The 18637-nt window shown below is 45.8% G+C and overlaps 2 protein-coding genes across 6 annotated transcripts in view; one reads left to right on the forward strand and one right to left on the reverse strand.

Annotated features, from left to right (window-relative positions):
• Positions 1 to 4343, reverse strand: part of LOC116780922 (unconventional myosin-VIIa-like) — a 26204-nt gene extending 21861 nt beyond the window's left edge. For all 3 annotated transcript variants that reach the window (XM_032676318.1, XM_032676319.1, XM_032676320.1), the window contains exons 1-4: positions 4103 to 4343; positions 3967 to 4032; positions 3762 to 3892; positions 908 to 1010 (exon numbers count right to left, since the gene is read on the reverse strand). In XM_032676318.1, coding sequence (XP_032532209.1) covers positions 908 to 1010; positions 3762 to 3892; positions 3967 to 4032; positions 4103 to 4228 — 426 coding nt within the window. In that variant the 5' untranslated portion in view covers positions 4229 to 4343. The remainder of the gene's footprint in view (positions 1 to 907; positions 1011 to 3761; positions 3893 to 3966; positions 4033 to 4102) is intronic.
• Positions 4342 to 18581, forward strand: ARHGEF39 (Rho guanine nucleotide exchange factor 39). 3 transcript variants are annotated; one of them, XM_032676322.1, is made up of 11 exons: positions 4342 to 4383; positions 5776 to 5861; positions 7047 to 7316; positions 8260 to 8354; positions 8754 to 8874; positions 9920 to 10038; positions 10619 to 10689; positions 12488 to 12616; positions 16174 to 16403; positions 17254 to 17342; positions 17533 to 18581. In XM_032676322.1, exons 3-11 carry the CDS (start codon positions 7170 to 7172, stop codon positions 17546 to 17548), a joined length of 1017 nt encoding a protein of 338 aa, XP_032532213.1. In that variant the 5' UTR covers positions 4342 to 4383; positions 5776 to 5861; positions 7047 to 7169; the 3' UTR covers positions 17549 to 18581. The 3 variants fall into 3 exon arrangements, with proteins under 3 accessions (XP_032532213.1, XP_032532212.1, XP_032532215.1); XM_032676321.1 differs by having other exon boundaries at positions 7132 to 7316; XM_032676324.1 differs by lacking the exons at positions 4342 to 4383; positions 5776 to 5861 and adding an exon at positions 6058 to 6124 and having other exon boundaries at positions 7132 to 7316.
• The last annotated feature ends 56 nt before the right edge of the window (positions 18582 to 18637 follow it).

Consider the following 18637-nt stretch of genomic DNA (forward strand, 5'->3'; position numbering starts at 1 on the left):
GGGGGAGCAGAGATCCACCTGCAGCCCATGGAGGAACCCACACCAGAGTAGGTGGATGCCTGAAGGAGACTGTGACCCCATGGGAAGCCCATGATGGAGAAGACTCCTGCCAGGACCTGTGGCCTGTAGAGAGAGGAGCCCATACTCAAGCAGCTTTGTTGGCAGGACTTGTGACCCTGCAGGGGACTCGTGCTGGAGCAGCCTTTTCCTGAAGGATTGCATCCCATGGAACACACCCACAACTGGAGCAGTCTGTTCCTGAAGGACTGTCTTTTGTGGGAGGAAGCCCATGTCGGAGCAGGGGATGAGCATGAGGAGGAAGACAGTAGCACAGATAATGTGCACAGAACAGAGCACAACCCCCATTCCCCATCTGCCTGTGTTGCTGAAGAAATTCCATTCAATCCAATTCTTCAGATCAAAGAGACAAATATGTTTCAAAAACAATTAGCAAGGGTATATGAAAAGAGCAAAGATGGCAGTTAGCCAGTTAGCAGGTATGTTCCTGACAGTATAAATAGCCAAGGAAAGGTAACTGAAGGCTGTGTGGATTCTCCATGCCTGTGTACCATTAAATCAAGACTTCATTTTTCCATTGAAATTCCTTGTTTTACCTGAAACAGGAAATGATTTGGAAAAATGCCACTAATCCCTTGTAACAGAGAACACGATAAATTATTGCAATAGTTTTCTATAATTTAAGAAACATCCCCAGCAAACAGAATTACTGACCCTTCCAATTTGTTATCAGCTATTTCACCATTCTTATCTACTATTTTCTTATGTGTCTTATGTATTGTTCGCTGATTTCCAGTGGTGATTCATCAGCAGGCTTCCTAAGCCTCCCTAAGTTGTCTTGGAGCAGTGCTACTGCTCCATGTTCAAGCACCACCTTGTAATGACCTACCTGAAGGATCTGCTGCTCCAGCTGCGAGTTGCCTTTGCATAGGTTCATTATCTGCTGCAACAATAGCTTTGCACTCTCTGTCTTCCCTGCACCACTCTCTCCACTGCCAAGAAAAAGCAGAAGAAATTCCAACAGCTGCAAAGTATAGTTGTTCTGCCCCTTATGGCCTAAGTGCCCTCAGTGCTACAGTGTCTCTGTAGCAGAGCGTGCTCTCCACAAGTTTCACAACTTTTTCAGCAAAATTGCAAGTGTGAGTACAACCCACATACCACAGCTTTACACTGGGTGTCCCACGAGATCCTGGTCCCTCCTCCTCAGGGGAATTTTCCCCCATCTGCAGGGGAGTACAGATACACCCCTTACTGTCATTTCTGGATGGGATACACTAGACACACCATTTGTTCTGCTTCCTAAGAAAGCTGAATCTATCTTCTGAAAAACAAACTCCTTCAAACCAAACTCCTTCAAAAGTCATCTGATACATCAACTGCCTCATCTATGCTGGAGTCAACAGCTTCCTGTTTCTCCAAAGGGACTTGCCCTATCCATATCACAGCCACAACTGAATACTGATCTTGAGTGGCAGTCTCAAATCTCAGGTGCTTCACACATCCACGTGCCTCAGCTGGCTGACACCACAGCGTCAGCACTGCACGTCACCCTGCTGACACACATCCACGGCGCCTCCGCCTCCAAGTCAAACAACCAGCACTTGGAAAGCACAGTTTGCCTTGTCCTGGCATGGAGAACATATGATCAGTGAGACAACGTGTCCCTGACTGATAACAACACACCAGCTGAGAACTTTAGCATAAGCGTGGCAAAAAAAAATGAATGCAGGAAATGCTGGAGGTATCCTTGAGGGCAGGTCTCCGTCTCCACAGCTGACCTTTGAGCTTGTGGCATGGCTTTCCTGCTTTGTAGCTCCCAGTGGCTCTGTGCTTGGGATCAAGTATGTGTCACAGGTAGGCTGAAAACCTCGAATACTAGAGCACACACTTGATCTCAAGCACAGATCAGACCAGCAGCATCCAAATAAGCACAAACAAAGCAAGACCAGTTTGCCAGTTGAGAACATGCCATCCAGACAATGCCTCTGCTCAGTATGTCAGATTTATTTTTGTTTTCAATAACTTGCTTCCTCCACAAGAGAACTATCAGTCAGCACTCCTAAGGTTCAAGCTTGTCCTTAGACCCTCCAACAAGCACAACAGCTTCAGCAGGGCCTGCAAGCGCTGTCCAGCTGCCGGTGTGTAACTGCTCCAGGCTGTGAAGAAAAGCAAAGTCATCTTCAGGTGACCCAAGTGCTGTACTACAGCATGCCCAGGCTATGACTGATGTCTGTTGGGATTGGGAAGATAAGAGGAGCCAGCAGAATTCCTAGCTCAGGACAACTCAGTAGCCATGAACATTTTTCATGTGGGGGCAGCTGCTTTGTCTAACATCAACCTCTGAAACATGCCATGCAGGCCTCCCAGACTAAGCTGGAGACCCTAAAGAGACTACAAAGAACAGTAGAGCCTGGTGTGTCCCTGTGCTGTTTTGATGAACCGTGGTCTAGGAGGAGTGACCTCCTCCTCCTCCACCTCTACCCCAACTCCTGCTCAGGTCAGGTAATCTTGTTAAGGAGTGTTTCACCATTGATAAGAGAGTAAAACCATGAACTTCCTGTGATAGCAACACACAGACCAGTTGATAGGGTAGCAAGATGCACAAGAATACACTAGACTCTCATCTCTGAGACCACAAACTGCTGGCATAAAACAATCAGAGCAATGACCTCTTGGTCAGTGCTCACAGGTTCTTGTTTTCCACATCCCAAGGCCAATATGATGATTGTTCTTCATCCCCAAGAGCCCTACAACCACTGCCTCTTGCACGTGCTGACTCCACAGCCACCACTTCCTGAGAGCAATTCACATAAAGCAAAGGCACTGATGGCCTGCAGGCTACAGAAATGAATGGGGCTCAAGTGACCCTCAAGGTCAGCTCCCAATCTCATCAAAACACTCAGCAGTGATTCAGCAATTCAGTTCCACACTGTGTAGACTGAAAGTACTGACAAAATGCTCAGAAGCCCCATATAAAAAAGGGAGTATTAAATCAAACCAAACATGCAATTAACATTTTAACTACGATGACATTTAAACTGTTCTCTACAATATCCAGAAGAGGTGGTTTGTGCTTTGAGCCTTTCTTTTTGCTGTTTGAGGCTTTCTCTGCTAGTTGACACTACCTGCTGCCCTGCAGAGTTTCAGCAGAACAATAGTGACATCATGGAGTGAAATGTCCGTGATACCGAAACACTCTTTGGTTAAAACAACACTTTTTCCCCCCCACTTCTAGCACACAGAACTGCCCATGACAATGGGATTCTCCCCAACAGTCAGGGAGCAAAAAAGCATATTTAATTCCTCCTGCTTCTTTAATCATCTATGGCAAGCTCCACTCTGTGAAAACAGGTTCCTTCCACTATGTATAACCTTTATACAGCATTTACTGAGGTAGTTGTGTTGCCAGAGGAGAGTACTTTGTGACTTTCCCCGGAGCTGGTTAAACCTTCCCAAAGGCACGTCCCTCCAAAAGCAAACCTGGCATATTCAGCGTCGTGACCAGCATCGCTGGCCGAGCTGCTCCAGGAAAGCCAACTTTGTTTGCCACACACCTCTGCCGCGACCTGGAAAGAGGTCGGGATGAGGGATGCGCTGCCAGCGCAGACGGATTTTGACTGGCCAACAGCACTGGAGACGAGCTTCACCTGAATCTTCGGCGGGCAGATCCCAGCGAGAGCCCGGGGGTTGTCACTCGGCCTCCCACCGCTGCCCACCCCCGGGGACCCCCGGCCGCCCCTCACCTGACGAGGATGCACTGGTTGCGGGGCCCGCCGCCCCGCCGGCCGAGCATGGCGTGGTAGGCGCGGCCGGCCACGGCGAAGATGTGGGGCGGCAGCGAGTCGGTCTGGAGGCACTGGTACCGCTCGGAGACCTGCGGGGAAGCGGCGGCGGACAGGCGTGAGCGGCCGGGGGCCGGCGGGGCGCGGCGGGGGGCGCGGCGCTCACCTCTCTGCCGTACAGCGGCAGCGGCTGGAAGGGGTTCACGGCGATGAGGATGTCCCCGATGTCGGTCTGCGGGAAGCGGGAGAGCGACTCAGCCGGGAGCCCCCCGCCGCCCCCCGCCCCGCAGCGCGGCACTCACATAGATGTGCTGGCTGAGGAAGCGCTCCCGCAGCCCGGACAGCAGCGCCGCCTCGTCCAGCTCCGACAGCGCCGCCAGGTCTCCGGCCCTGCCCGACGGGGGACACCGCTCCCCCAGCGACACCATCGCTACTCCCGGAGCCGCTGGCCCGCCAGCCGCCCACCCCTATCTTCTCTTCCCTTCCTTTCCCTCCCCGGCCCGCCCCGCCCCGCCGCGCTCCGCCCCGGGACCGCCCGCCGGGGCGGGGCCGCCGTTTGAACGCGGGGCGGCGGGACCGGCAGGTAACGGGCGGCGGGGGCGGCGGGGACGGCGGGGACGGCGGGGGCGGCGGGGGCGGCGGGGGCGGCGGGGGGACACCGGCGGGACACCGGCGCGGTCTCCACCTGTGTAAAGGTGTTGGGCAGGATGAGGCCCTCCGGCTCAGCTTGACTTTGGTGGTAGCCCCGCCCTGAGCACAAGGCTCAGTGGGATGACCCTTCCCCCCGCCCCCCAATATCCCTTTGTCTAAAGTGGTCCCTGATCGCAGCCAAGTATTTCTTGAATCCATGTCATCTCCACCCGTGGAAAGGTGTTGGGCAGGATGAGGCCCTGAGCAGCTCAGCCTCACTTTGATGGCAGCCCCGCTCTGAGCACAAGGCTCAATGGGATGACTCCCCCGCTAAAGATCTCTTTCACTCAATTCGTCACTGACCCCAGCCAAGTATTTCCTGAATCCCTGTCATGCGCAGAGGAAAAAGAAATTTACTTTTAGTTAAAAAAAAAATAACGTTTGGTTAATGTTTTTCGGCGTGCTCACATTCTTTTTTTTACTGAAAACTTTTATTTCTCTAAAACGTATTTTATCTGATTAAAAAACCCCCAAACAACCCGATAATGAATAAAATGCTTAATTTTTGGTCAACAAAAACATTCTACACAATCCACAAGTCTTTTGGTGGATCTTTTCTCATCTCCAGCAAAATATAGTACCTTTCATTTCAACTAATCCAAAACACACTATTAATAACCTACACTGGAGGGAAATTGAAGGAATGCTAGTGCATAGTTTACCTACTATATTTACTCCTGCAATATTTACTGCAACATTTACTGTAATAATTTACTGCAATACTTACTCCTGCTATCTTTACTCCTCAGGGTGGCTGAGGGCTGGCTGTGGTCTCTGGCTTTGCACCCTTCCCGATAAGAGCAGTCCTAACCCTAAGGCCTGTTCCATAGCAGCCACCACCCATGGGATGGGATGTGGGCCTGAGTGGCCCCTGGAGCTGCCTCACCAAGTGGCTACCCTCCTGACACGTCGACATTGGCTGTGCAGTGACAAAAATGGGAGATTTTTTGAGGATACTCGGAAAATCTAGAAATGTTGAAGGGAATATTGGTAGTGGAGTATCATAAGATGGTTAATGGTAACAGAATGTGTTTAATTAGTGGCGTTTAGTTATTGATTTCTGAATGTGAGACAGGAGAAACAAGATGGAGCAGTTCTGTCCCCTGTAGGTGAAGTGTTTTCTAGTGTACCCATGGGATTCCAGGCAGCTCTTACCCTACAGACCTGACACAGTTATAGTATAATACGCTGTAGAATAATGAGAGTGTTTGAACTGCTTTATGTGAGCAGGAGATGGTCAAACCTGGCGTAACTTTTTTTTTTCATTATTATTGTTTGTTAAAAGAAATTGGTCTGCAAAATGAAAACCTTGACTGCAATCTGCCCTGGCTAAAGGTGCTCTGCAAGTGGTAGCATTTAGGTCCGTTGTTGGTGAGTACTTTGCAACTGCACACTGATAGAGTCACAGAATATTTTGGGGTGTAAGGGACCTCAGAGACCATCTCATTCCAAAACTCCCCCACTCGACCAGGTTGCTCAGAGCTCCATCCAAGCTGACCTTGAGCACTTCCAGGGAGGGGTCTAATGCTAAGGTTTGTGTGGTGTTCCCTGCAGTGCTGCCTCTCCATCCACAGTGGTGTCAGGTCTGCCCTGTTTGACCAAGATGTGGCCTTGGCTACACTTGTGATTGTATTGTAAGTGAATATGAGGATAAATGTGGCAATGGATTTGTTAATCCGTCGTAGATAAAGCTGTGAAGAAGCTCCTGCTACTATAAAATACATGTCCCTCAGCTACCTGGACTTTTGCAAACTCATTAAGTGAGTCACTTATTTGATGTGAAATTCTTGTTTCAGGCATTGATTTACATATTTGAAATGTCTCTGGAAGATTGTGTTTGACAGATTTCCTTCTCTATGATGGCACATCTTTCTGTATTAGTGTCCATGTGAGAATCAGAACTTTTGTGGAGGTAGCTCAGCTTCCAGAGAAACTGTATACCTAATGCCAGGACAAGTGTGCACTGCCTTTTTATAAAAAGAGCAATATTTAACTGGTGTTCTGCTAAAACATGACTTTTTCTCTGAGAGAGTGGGCTAGAAGAGGGACTGTTTTGTGTAACAAAACCACACTGCTCTGGCAGAACAGCAGAGCAGGACCAAAGCAGGTTAATGAGTGGGTAGTGTGATTCACAGCATTTGCTCAGCCTCTCTCATCTCTGCAAGCACAAACTACTGTTAGAAAATGGCAGTGCAAACCACTTGCTTCTTGGTAACCTTCATGGGAAAACAAGCAAGAGTACTCTCCTTCCCCCACAAGACAAATCTTATGGCTGTTTTCAACTATCCACAGTACCTCTTCCGCCCACTTTGGGTTTGGTGAGAACTTTGCACAAAGAATTGGGGGGCAAAGGACAGGAAGCAGTGGTTTGTGAGTGGGATTGTACGCTTGAGGTTTGCCTACAGATGTATCGTCATGTACTGCTCCTGCTTTCACAGCCTGGTCTTTCTAACCTCTGTTCCTCCAGTCAATGCAGGGCTCCTGTGGTCGCAGGTGGGAATGCAGAAGGAAACTGTTAATAACTGTTGCTGGCAACCGACTTCCCTTTTTTCTTAGGAAGGCGTAGAGTTTGTAGTTCAGAATCCTACCCTGCGACATAGGTTATTCTTTTGTTGTGTGTCCACCTCTCTTGGCTCTTCAGGATCCATTACCTTTCTGTGTATCAACCCTCAGTCTGCCATGAGTGACTCATCCCTGCTGTTTATTGCTGGAGCAAACACTGTGGAAGACCAGAGGGCTCGCTGGGAGAGAAAGCGCAGCCGGACAGCCAAGGAGCTGCTAGAAACTGAACACAAATACCTCGAGCAGCTGGATTTGGTGGTCACAGTGAGTATTTCTGCCCGTTCTGCTGTGTGGGTATCTTCTGACAGCACGTACTTACTTGTGTTGTCATGGAGAAGGGTCAAGAGCAAGATTTTGATATATCCCTAGTGCCTGGGACATCTGCTGGGGCTGAAAGGTTTTTTTGTTGTTTTTCTTTTACCTCCTCTGTAATATTCAGTAGCTCTTGGGTTCAGCCCTTTGGCTTTGGTCTATACACGGACATAAACCTTTGAATTTTGATTGTATAAGGACTTGCCTTAAGATGCCTAAGATGTATGAAATGTAGGGGGCACAAACAAAGATTATAGACAAGATGGTGAAAGACAAATGCATCTAAGGATACTGAAATACACTCTATTGGTCTGTTTAGTAGTACTGTACTACTGTTGCATGTGTTTAGAGTTATGGTCAAAGTTACAAATCAGGCTAACATCTGACAATGGATTTCTTAGGCAGCCATTCATAATATTTGTTATCCTTAAAAGCCAGAGTGTGCAGGCAGGAACTTCTGGCTTCTGCTATATGCCACAAATGACCTTTGAGTAACCTCAAAGGTTAATAACCTTTGTGGCTTTCCATTACTTAAAGGGGGCTTATAAAAGAGAGAGAGTGACTTTTTATACAGGCGTATATTGATAGGACAAGGGGGAATGGTTTTAAATTGAAAGAGAGTAGGTTTGGATTAGATGTTAGGAAGAAATTCTTTTACTGAGAGGTAATGATGATGTAATGGAATAGGTTGCCTACCCAAGTTTTGAATGTCCCACTCCTGGAAGTGATGGGCCAGGTTGGAGGGGGCTTGGAGCAACCTGGTCTAGTGGAAAGCGTCTAGTGGACATTGAAATGAGATGGTCTTTAATGTCCTTTCCAACCCAAATCGTTGTGTGATTCTATGATGATCTGTGAATTCTACCTGTTTGAAATTCTCTCTTTTTTTCCTGCTTAGTACTTTGTGACAATTTTAAAGGCCAAAGGGACGTTGAAACCTGCTGTGTTGGACACTATATTTGGACCCCTGGAATCCATATATTCGGCCAGCCAGTAAGTGGACACATTGTTGCAATTCCTGTAATTGTACTGGGAGGACTCTATACTGATGAGAAAGCTTTAGTTCCCAAAATCTTACTAACACCTTGTAAAACAGGCATTCACTTCTAGCACTGCTAGCTTTGGTGACACTTAATGTATACCCAGGAAACTGCTGATCTGTGTCACATATCTGGATACCCAGTTACTAGGTAGTGGTTTAACCTCAGTAAGTCTGCTCCACGGTGTGTTCTGTGGCTTACTCTGTGACCTCCAGGCACATATTTGGCACAGAAACTGGATGTGAGGTGGAGAATGACAAAGGAAGGTCATCATAGGAATGAACCAGAGAGAACTGTGAAAATGCCATCAGTAATGTAGCCCTCACAAGCTTTCTTTGCTCCTTGTACACAGTGTTCTGTCATTTCACCTGGAGAGAGGGAATTTGGGACCAGGACTGGAAAGTTTTTGTCAGAATCTGGATCTTTATGGCCACTATGCTGAGAATTTGGAGCAGGCAAATAAAACCTTGAAGGTAAATAACTGCTTTACTCTTCTTATTCTCCGTGTTTTTCTGTTCTGTGAAACAGCTACATCCTTCCCTTTTTCTTCTGTTTCTGGAGTAATCATTTTTCTGACTTCTCCTGGGCTGATGATATTCAGTCTTTCTTCCATAATAAAATGGTAAAAACTTCTCTACTTCCTTAGAGCTTCAAATTTTTCATGCTTTTTTTCAGGTGTTTGTGTATGTATATGCATATGCTGAGAACAGCTTTCTCAAACAGTTCTGTATTTACTCCCACTCCTTCTCGGCTGGCAGGCCTAGAGAGCTTCCAGGATTTCACTAGGGTACAATGATCTCTTTCTGGGAATTGTCAGGTCTCCTAATCTTTCCCACTACCACTAACTGTATCCTTAGCAGTGGGATTTCCTTTTCCTTCACAGTTTCTTTTCTCTGGTAGAATTTTATTTTTTTGAGGGGGACACGTCTCCAAATACAACATGTTTTCAAGAAATTTCGAAAGGATATGTTTTTGTTCCAAAGTTCTGACAGCTGTATCTGGAATTTAAACCCCTCCACCTCCAGTTTTTGTCCATGCATGCTCCCAGATGCAGGATGTACTGGGATATTTCCCTTCTCTTGTATTTCCATGCATATATTCACACTTTTGATTGTCCAAGAGAAAAAGGCATTTCGGATACTTGCCTTGAGGTGATGGGAATGTGGAGCCGCATTGCTTTGTCTTGAAATGAGTGGGACAAAGCCACAGGTGCACTCCTTGTTTTCCTAACTGGGTTCAATCTTCCCTTCTTCTTTCTTTCCATTTGCTGCATATACTAGCTTTGTAGCGCTGTGCCTGTATGAAAGAATAATATTGCTTCCATTACCCACTGGAACTGATGGTTAGGAGAAAGGGAGTGGCTTGCCTATAACCACAAAAGAAGTTGATGCTTGTGTTTAGGACTGGAGTCTTAAACTCTAAGTTGAAGAGTTCTTCAGCCTACAAGCTCTGGTTCAGACTAGAGCACATAGTTCTTTTTGTAGTCTCAAAGCTGTATCCCTTTTCTGCTGCACACAGGAGCAATTGAAGAAAAATAAGTCATTCCGGCGGTTTAAGAAACTCCAGGAATCTCGACCTCAGTTTCAAGGGAGGGAGCTAGAGGATCTGCTTCCTTTGCCCCTGCAGAGGCTGCACCAGTAAGTAAGAAATTGTGAGTCTTCAAGGGGTTAGCATGAGGAAGGAAAAAAGAACATAACAGTGTCTTGATTGCTATGGAAGGTAGAGTTGCTTAATGTGTCTCAAAATCAAAAAAGCACATAGCAGTGAAACAAATCTGAAGATGTGCCTGTAGAGTGGAATCACTCACTGTACATGGATTGGAGATGATGCAGGGAAGCAGCTGTGTTTAGCCCTGGCTCCTATCCCTTCATGTAGCTCTTGGGTAGAATTGGAGGCTTCCTGCCACCTCAGGAAGCTACTGAAGTGCAGCTCTGAACAGAAACAAGCTGTTTGAAATGCTGCAGAAGTGATGCCCTCTGCCAGAGATAGTCTTGCTCTGCTTTTGTGCAGGTTGCAGATGTATAAAATACTTGGGTTACTTTAGTGAATAAATTTGATGATAAAATGAATGTGATTGAAGTGTGGCCAAAACTGCTTGGTTAGGCTTAGATGTGTGTACTCCATCTCCTGATGGAGTGCTCTTCATCAGGCTGTCACTTACAGGAGGTGCTGATGTTCCTGGTATCTTGTGAATTAAACCTGCTCTCTCCAACTTAGGTACAAGCATTTCTTCAGAGACCTGCTGGAGAACACCAGCCCAGACAGTGCTGAGCACCTCAAACTTGCAAGTATGATTGTAGATGCTGACATTTTGGTCAGTGATAGCCTCCTTGCTAATAATATTTCGATTCCCACTTCCTGCCTGCTTCCACAGAAAAAAATCTTCCTCTCTGTGGGGCTCTTGTGGATTACTATTTCCCTTCTCCATTTTGATCAAGATATCGCTGAGAACACATTGGGAATAAAAATGTAGAGTAACTGTCTGTGAAAGTGGCCTAAGGGTTAAATTGGAGAAATGGCAGCTCTATTTTTTTAATTTTTATTTTTAATTGTTTTTTATTCTGATGGTGGTGAGGCACTGGCACATGCTGCCCAGGGAACTTGTTGATGCCCCATCCCACCAAGGGTTCAAGGCAAGGTTAGATGGGGCCCTGAGCAACCTGGTCTACTGGAAGGTGTCCCTGCCCATGGCAGATGGGTTGGAATGAGATGATCTTTAAGGTCGCTTCCAACCCAAACCATTCTATGACTCTCTTCGTCACATGCCTCAATTTTCTAGGGTAATTCATGTCCTTCATGCCATATCCAATCACTAGTGGTGTTCCCCAGGGCTCAATACTGGGCCCAGCCCTCTTTAATATCTTATCTATGATCTGGACGAGGGGATCAAGTGCACCCTTAATCAGTTCACAGATGACACCAAGTTGGGCAGGAGTGTTGTTCTGCTGGAAGGTAGGAAGGTTCTGAAGAGGGATCTGTACAGGCTGGATCAATGGACCGAGGCCACTTGTGTGAGGTCCAACAGGGCCAAGTGCTGGGTCCTGCACTTGGGTCACAACAAACCCCTGCAGTGCTCCAGGCTGGGGGCAGAGTGGCTGGAAAACAGCCCAGTGGAAAAGGACTTGGGAGTGCTGGTCAACAGTGGCTGAACATGAGCCAGAGTGTGGCCGGGTGGCCAAGAAGACCAGTGGCATCCTGGCTTATGTCAGCAATAGTGTGGCCAGCAGGACCAGGGCAGTGACTGTCCCTCTGTACTCAGCACTGGTGGGGCTGCAACTCGATTCCTGTGCCCAGTTTTAAGTCCCCCACTGCAGGAGACACATTGAGGTGCTGGAGTGTGCCCAGAAAAGGGCAACCATTTGGGGAAAGGTTGCCCACAAGTCCTATGAGGAGCAGCTGAGGGAGCTGGGGGTGTTTAACCTGGAGAAGAGGAGGCTCAGGGGGGACCTTGTCACTCTCTACAACAACCTGAAAGGAGATTGTAGCCAGGTGGGGGTCGGCCTCTTCTCCCAGGGAACAAGTGACTGGACAAGAGGAAATGGCCTCAAGCTGTGCCAGGGGAAGTTCAGGCTGGATATCAGGAGGAATTTCTTCATGGAAAAGGTTGTTAAACATTGGAATGGGCTACCCAGGGAAGTGGTGGAGTAACCGTCCCTGTAAGTGTTCAAGAACTGACTGGATGTGGCACTTAGTGCCATGCTCTAGTTGATCTAGTTGATCTAGGTGTTCAAAGGTGGGACTCAATAATGAGAGGTCTTTTCCAACCAAAATGATTCTGTGATATTTACAAGTAGTTAACTGAAGTAACACCACTTGTAGGGCTTTTTCCTTTTCTGTTTCCAAGTTATTCCTCTGTCTAATGTTTCATTGGTAAATGTTTTCTAGAGCTTCACAATTGTTGATTGGAGAGAGGCCTCTGGAGGTAAACTACTCCAATCTCCTGCTGAAATTCCTGAATAAAACTGTTGTTGATATTTGGTTTAAAACTTTGCTTCTTAATTTCATATTATCTTTTCTTAGCAAGATAGCTAAGGTGAAATATATACTCATTTGTGATAATCTCAGAATATGCTGCTGTAATTTCAGAGGCTGTGAAATCTATATCTGAGATATCTCAGTGGGTCCAAGGCATAACTGAAAAAAGAGAGAACTCATTGCAGCTGCTTCGGGTTCAGAAACTGCTCAAAGGACAGAAGACCCAGGTTTTCACTCCAGGTGGGTCCTACTGACAGCTCTGTTTTTCTTCTGCCATGCTGAGACACATGAAGGTATGCTCTCCTTCACCTCTGACTCAACTCATATTAACCGGTTTTCCCCTTCTGCCCAAATTCCACAGAGAGGTGCTGAAAGAATATGACTACTAATTCAAGCTTTTTTTTTTTTTTAAAGTTAAGCATTTTTGAGTAAGGATAAGCAACAGCTTAATTACCTGACATTCAGGTAGGAGGAGCTGATGACATGTAGTTAAAAAGTTATGAACCCAAGGAAGCCAGGATTTTAAATCCTGGGTGGGAATGAAAGACAGACATTAAATAATTTTGAAAGAGTGTAAGTAGTGGCATTGTCTCTACTCCATTGCAGGAACCATAGATTTCTGAGTGTCAAGGGCCCAAGCACTGTGTTATTGTTTATCTTAAGCCATAAGATTCATGGAATTCTGCTCATACCCTTCATATGAAGAATTGTCTTTTATTTATTCTTTTTTTTTATTTATTCTTTTATTTATTTCTTTGCCAGAAATCAGCGTATTTGTGTTGATAGCTGAGATATATAAAATCACAGTCACTGGCATGTAAGAACATTTAATAGGATAACTGGTCTCTATGACCTCTTGTGTTACTGGGTGCTCTCCAAGCCCAGACCACGCTCCAAGCTGTGTATGGAATATTCTGATAAATGCGCCCCGTCTGGGAAATTATGAAATGGTCACCTGGGGTTTCACCCTCTGCTATTGCAGAGGTTATTCAGGCACAGTGCTGCAGCTGGAGAGGAGTGTTAAAGTCACTGTGTGTGAAGGCACAGCTCCAGGTACTAGTGAATGTGGTTGTAATTCATACCTGTGGATCTTTGGGTGAAAGACACATTCCACAGCGGGATGGGGGAGAGATTCAGAAGGGTAAAACTGACAAAGCTCGTGGGCTGAGACGAAGACAGTTTAATAGGTAAAGTAAAAGCTGTTCATGCAAGCAAAACAAAGCAAGGAATTCATCCACCACTTGCCATGGGCAGACAGGTATTCAGCTATTCCCAGGAAAGCTGGGCTCCCAACACACGCAGTGGTTACTTGGGAAGACAAATGCCATCACTTCAAACACCCCCTTCCTCCTTCTTCTCCTAGCTTTATATGCTGACCATGGTGCCACATGGTATGGAATGTCCTTTGGGGAGTTGGGATCAGCTGTCCCAACTGTGTCCCTTCCCAGCTTCACATGCACCCCCAGCCTCCCTATTGGTGGGGTGAGGAGCAGGAAAGATCTTGATGCTGAGAAGCGCTTACACAGCAACGAAGAAAAGATCCCTGTGTTGTCAATGCTGTTTTCAGTGCAAATCAAAACCAGCCCCATAGCAGTTACTATGGAAAAAATTAACTCTATACCAGCCAAATCAGCAAGGCTGACAAAAGTTGTTTATCGGAGGTCACTCTCAAAAGTGCGTAATCAATGGGCAGATAAATTTAAAATTCTCTTCCCCGTTCTTACAATTCTTCACATGATGCCAGATGAAAGGGAGCTCACACAGGTGTGCTCTATTTACAGGGAGCAGGAGCATGTGGTGGGGAGCCTGGGCACATTGGGGTAGTGCATAAGTAAAAAGGTAAATCAGTATCCTGAATGCCAGAACTAATAAGATAACCCCTTGATAAAAAAAAACCCAAACAAACCACCCAAAACTTTACAGCTAGACCAGAGATGGCCATCATTTGAAAGCATTTGGTCCATAGGTTTTTTGGTCTTTGAATATTCTGAGACATGTAGCAAGGCAAGTGTTGAGGGTCTGTAGAGGCCTCTCCATTTTCTAGGATAGGGAATTTTTATGGTCACGTTTTCCATTGCCTGGAGTTACACAGGTAGTCTTGTATGTGTGAAGCAGAAAAGTAGAGGCAACTAGAGCTTGCTAGTTTTGGGTCAGCTTTCCAAAAACAAGCTAGTTTTTTCAGAACTGTTAAGATTGTGTCCTGCCACCAGGAGGGAAGACAAAACATAATGCTAAAGATTCAGAGAAAGGGGGAGCTTTGGAGTTGGGTATCTCACATTTGGCAGTGTCTCTCAGATGTACTGCTCCCAGTGAAGAGACCCTGCTTTTCTTGCTGCATTCTATATTTAGGGCAACTACCATATTAACCAGAACTGCCTCCTTAACTTAGCACACTGTTCTGTCATCCTGAGCTTCCATAGGAATATTTTCTTACCCTTCTTTCACAACCGTTTCCTAAATCTTGTGCCCCTGGTAATCCATTGATCCATAATCCAAGATTTCCAGTACAGTCCAGGACAGATTGTATACCTAAGAGTCTGAGCACAGCTTAGCCTGAGAGGAACAGTTTCCCAGTCCAGTCCCATGCTGCTGACACCTTCCTTTTATTTATTTCTTAAACTTTGATTGATTCCTGCACTTGATTCCTTCTCTTTCTCATGTTCTAATTCAGACAAGAGGAGTGGTTCCTGTGGAATAAGCTAAGCAGGAATTCACCTGCCTCTTCATTTTGTGACTGTAGCATACTAAGACACAATCCATAATTAAACAAAACTGTGTTTTTTTTCTAAAAGGTATTTAATACAGTGGCACTTAAGGTACTTAAACAGTGGCAGAAATTCCCTGGCAGGTGTTTCCTAGACAAGGCCAGGTGGCAATACCTAATTACAGCTTTATATTTTTACAAATAATCTCACTGGCAGGTGCCTTCATAATTTCCATGAGTTGATGGCTATCTTGCACAAGAATCCTAGTTAGAGGTCCTGCTTTAATTATTGCATTTTGTGTAGATACCATTTTTTAAATTGCTGCTTACAGCTGGGTTTATCTAATTGTTTTAATTATTTTTCTGCTGCTTTCTCTTCCTTTACTTTTATTGCAATTCATTTCATGGGTGGATGACACTGGGCTCTGTTCTGTAAGAGAGGCTGATAAGGTTGCCTATTCAGACCTTTCTTATTTTATATCCCCTTTGCAGTCTCCTCTTTAGAACAGTAGTCTGCATCGTGCAATCTCTTAACTACTGGAGGTCTGTATATAATGAGGTGACCTGTGCAACATGAAGGGTTTGGTTTTTCTGGCGTTTTTCTTTTTTTTTAAAATTTATTTAATTTACACACACAAGCAAGCAACAAAATACTACATTTTCAAAGCTTAGGCTAACTTCTGATTGCCACTAATGATAAACAAATGGGCAACACAAAGATCGTTCATGGTGTGTTTTCTGAAGGCTTATTTTAGTTTAAAGGTATGCATACAATTTTAAAACCATGGTTTTGTTCTGATCTTTTTAAACAGGCTTGCATATCATAATATCCTCTTAATTAACATAGTAGATTTATAACAACTTCAGCCTGCTCCTAAACGTTTTGGGCTGGTTACTGCTTTTGTATGGTGTTTTCCCTGTTGGTGGGCTGCACCCAGTTGATACTTCAGCGCCTTCTAGTGGCTGGAATTGATGTATTACCCGGTAACCTACAAGGGTGGCTCACGCTGTATTCCTGTTTGTCTCATTACATCCTTCTTTCCCCCCTCCTCAAGTGATCTGACAACTGTCTCTGCTTCTCTTGCATGCCCAGGGCGCTGGTACATCCGGGAAGGCTGGCTTTTGGTGGTGCCTTCAAAGGGAGAAGAACTGAAGCGCAGGATGTTCTTCCTGTTCTCTGATATCCTCATTGCAGCAAAGCCCTGCCACCCCCTGCACCTGCTGAACTCGCACAAGCTGGCGTGCCAGGCTGTTTACCCTCTCCACCAGTGCACCGTGGATAAAGTGTTCGGCCACACGCGGAGCCAGGGAGGGCTCCTCAGTGTAAGTTTCAACACTGGCAGGAGCGCCAGTGGAGTCAGACTTGGAAGCAGGTTTCCAGCTGTCTCAGCAGCAGCAGGACTGAGATGACGAGACAGTGACAAAATGCAGTGAGCTAGTCTGAGTCAAGGCAACTCTTTTTCAGTGGTGTAGGCCCTCCTGCACACTCTGGGGTACAGGTTGCTGCTGGTTGCTTCACTTAGCTCAGGTGAGGAGGGTCCAATAAGACTTTGACATGCCCTCATCAGAGCCACAGGTTTGGAGGGACAGCCCCCCGACATGTGACAATGAATACACTGACTGTGGGCTGAACTTACAGAAAAACAGAGAATGAGGGAAGTGTATTATCACAACAGATATTGCCTGTGCATCAAGCTCCCTGAGGGCTGCAGGGTTCTTGGCAGGGACCAGTGTCCTCAGTAGAGGTTTCAAAGTCAGTTCTTCCAAGGTTGCAGGACCTAGGGCTGTGTTATCTCATTCCGTGTGAGCTGCGACAAAGAACACTTCAAGCAATCTGTGACCTGGTGGTAGTGGAAGGACCCCGAGGGACAGCTTGGAATAAGGGAGAAAACTGGATGAAGAGCTGCTAAGAACTAACATTGCTCATCTCCAAACAGCTTATAAAGTCAGAGTGAGCTGTCGACTGTGGCTGGAAAGAATGGTCAAGTCTGGCACTTGCTCTCTACTGTCCAGCCTCTGGCTTCTCCCAGTACTAAAGCTAAATTTTTCAGTCTGGGTAGGAAAATGGTGAAAATCAGCATGCAGAGATGAGTTGAATTCAGTAGTGATGATTCTCCTTTAATCAGAATTGCTGCCTAGGCAAGGAATGCCACAGATTCTGTTTGCCTTTCAGCTTTCCTTTCCACACAAGGCACTGCTGTTGATGTCCAGTGACCAACAAGATATCAATGACTGGTATCGGAGTCTCACAGCTGCAGTCAGGTAGGCATCTCTTTTCCAGAGGTGGAAGGGGCTGAGAGTAAGGGGACAGGACATAAAAAATGATCATATAGGCCTGTGTATGGTTATAAAGGTGACAGAGAAGGCCTGACTCTGGCAGCCAGGAACACAAGGGAATTGTATGAACAGATTTCACCTATAAAGTGGCATTTTCCTTTGTTTTTCTCTACAGGCAGCTGAAAGCCTGATGCACTTGAGTACAAGACAGACTGGCAAGACAACCACTGTCATGGTAGAAGCCTACACAACCTTAGAAAATGCTCAGGGGCATATAGTAGAACTGCATTTAGAGGGACTACACACTGTGCTTGTGAGATGACGAATGCTTTGTCAGCTGTCCTAATGTTCATACAGACACTGCAAAAAACAAGTATGCACACTAAGCATTTGTGTATAAAAAATAAGTATCAAGAATTTTCCCAGATTTAGCTTAGAAGCTTCTACCTTTCTGCACTTTTGTAAACTCAGATTATTAAGGACAAGCAGACGAGAGCCTGATTTGCTTTCCCTCATTAAATGTTTTTATTCAACCGTCTTTCTAAAAAAGCGTTTTCACGCTCATTTGTCTACGTATGTGTCCATCTGCTCATGCTTCTGGGTCCTTTGACTAAAATGTGTGTTTTGGGTAGTGGTAATATGGACATTACACTGTATTTTCTGCCAGTGGTACAGGCCACACTCATCTTCTCAAGCAGCATTCACATTTATAATCTGAATACTAAGAGATTATGCAGCTGAAACAGCTCTTGCCTTTGCCTGCATGGTTTGCAGTGCCTTATTGCTTTGAAATCCTGCAGAGAAAACCTTTGGCAGCGCCTCTGCTCCTGATCTCCAGGGAAAATCTCCAGGGGCTACAGTCAGCATCCTGGGTCATCAATCCCTGGTAATGTGCTAGGGTTCAGTTTACTAGGATGCCAGACTGACTTCAGGAATAAATACAGAAAATGTATTATTCATGAGGATTTTGTTAAAGCCTCAGCATGGACTTTTAACAATGTGGAAGCTCTGCAGCAACAGCAGTTTGGTTCCTCTCCCTACAAAGAGGGCAAATTCAAGGCTACTAGAGACAAAGATTAAAGTCTGGACACTGACCTTTCAGCATTTTGACTGGTTTTTTTCTTCTTCCTTAAGCAGCACACGTCTTTAATTTCACACTGGGTTCACTAAAACAAAGAATACGTAACTTTAACTTTTTGTCTTTCCATACAATTAACTTGCTCCATGGGATCATTCAAACTGCCACAATGTCTTAAGTCTGTAAAACCTGGGAGGGAAGG

Source organism: Chiroxiphia lanceolata, chromosome Z (genome assembly GCF_009829145.1).
Source record: "Chiroxiphia lanceolata isolate bChiLan1 chromosome Z, bChiLan1.pri, whole genome shotgun sequence".
NCBI classification, from domain to species: Eukaryota; Metazoa; Chordata; class Aves; order Passeriformes; family Pipridae; genus Chiroxiphia; species Chiroxiphia lanceolata.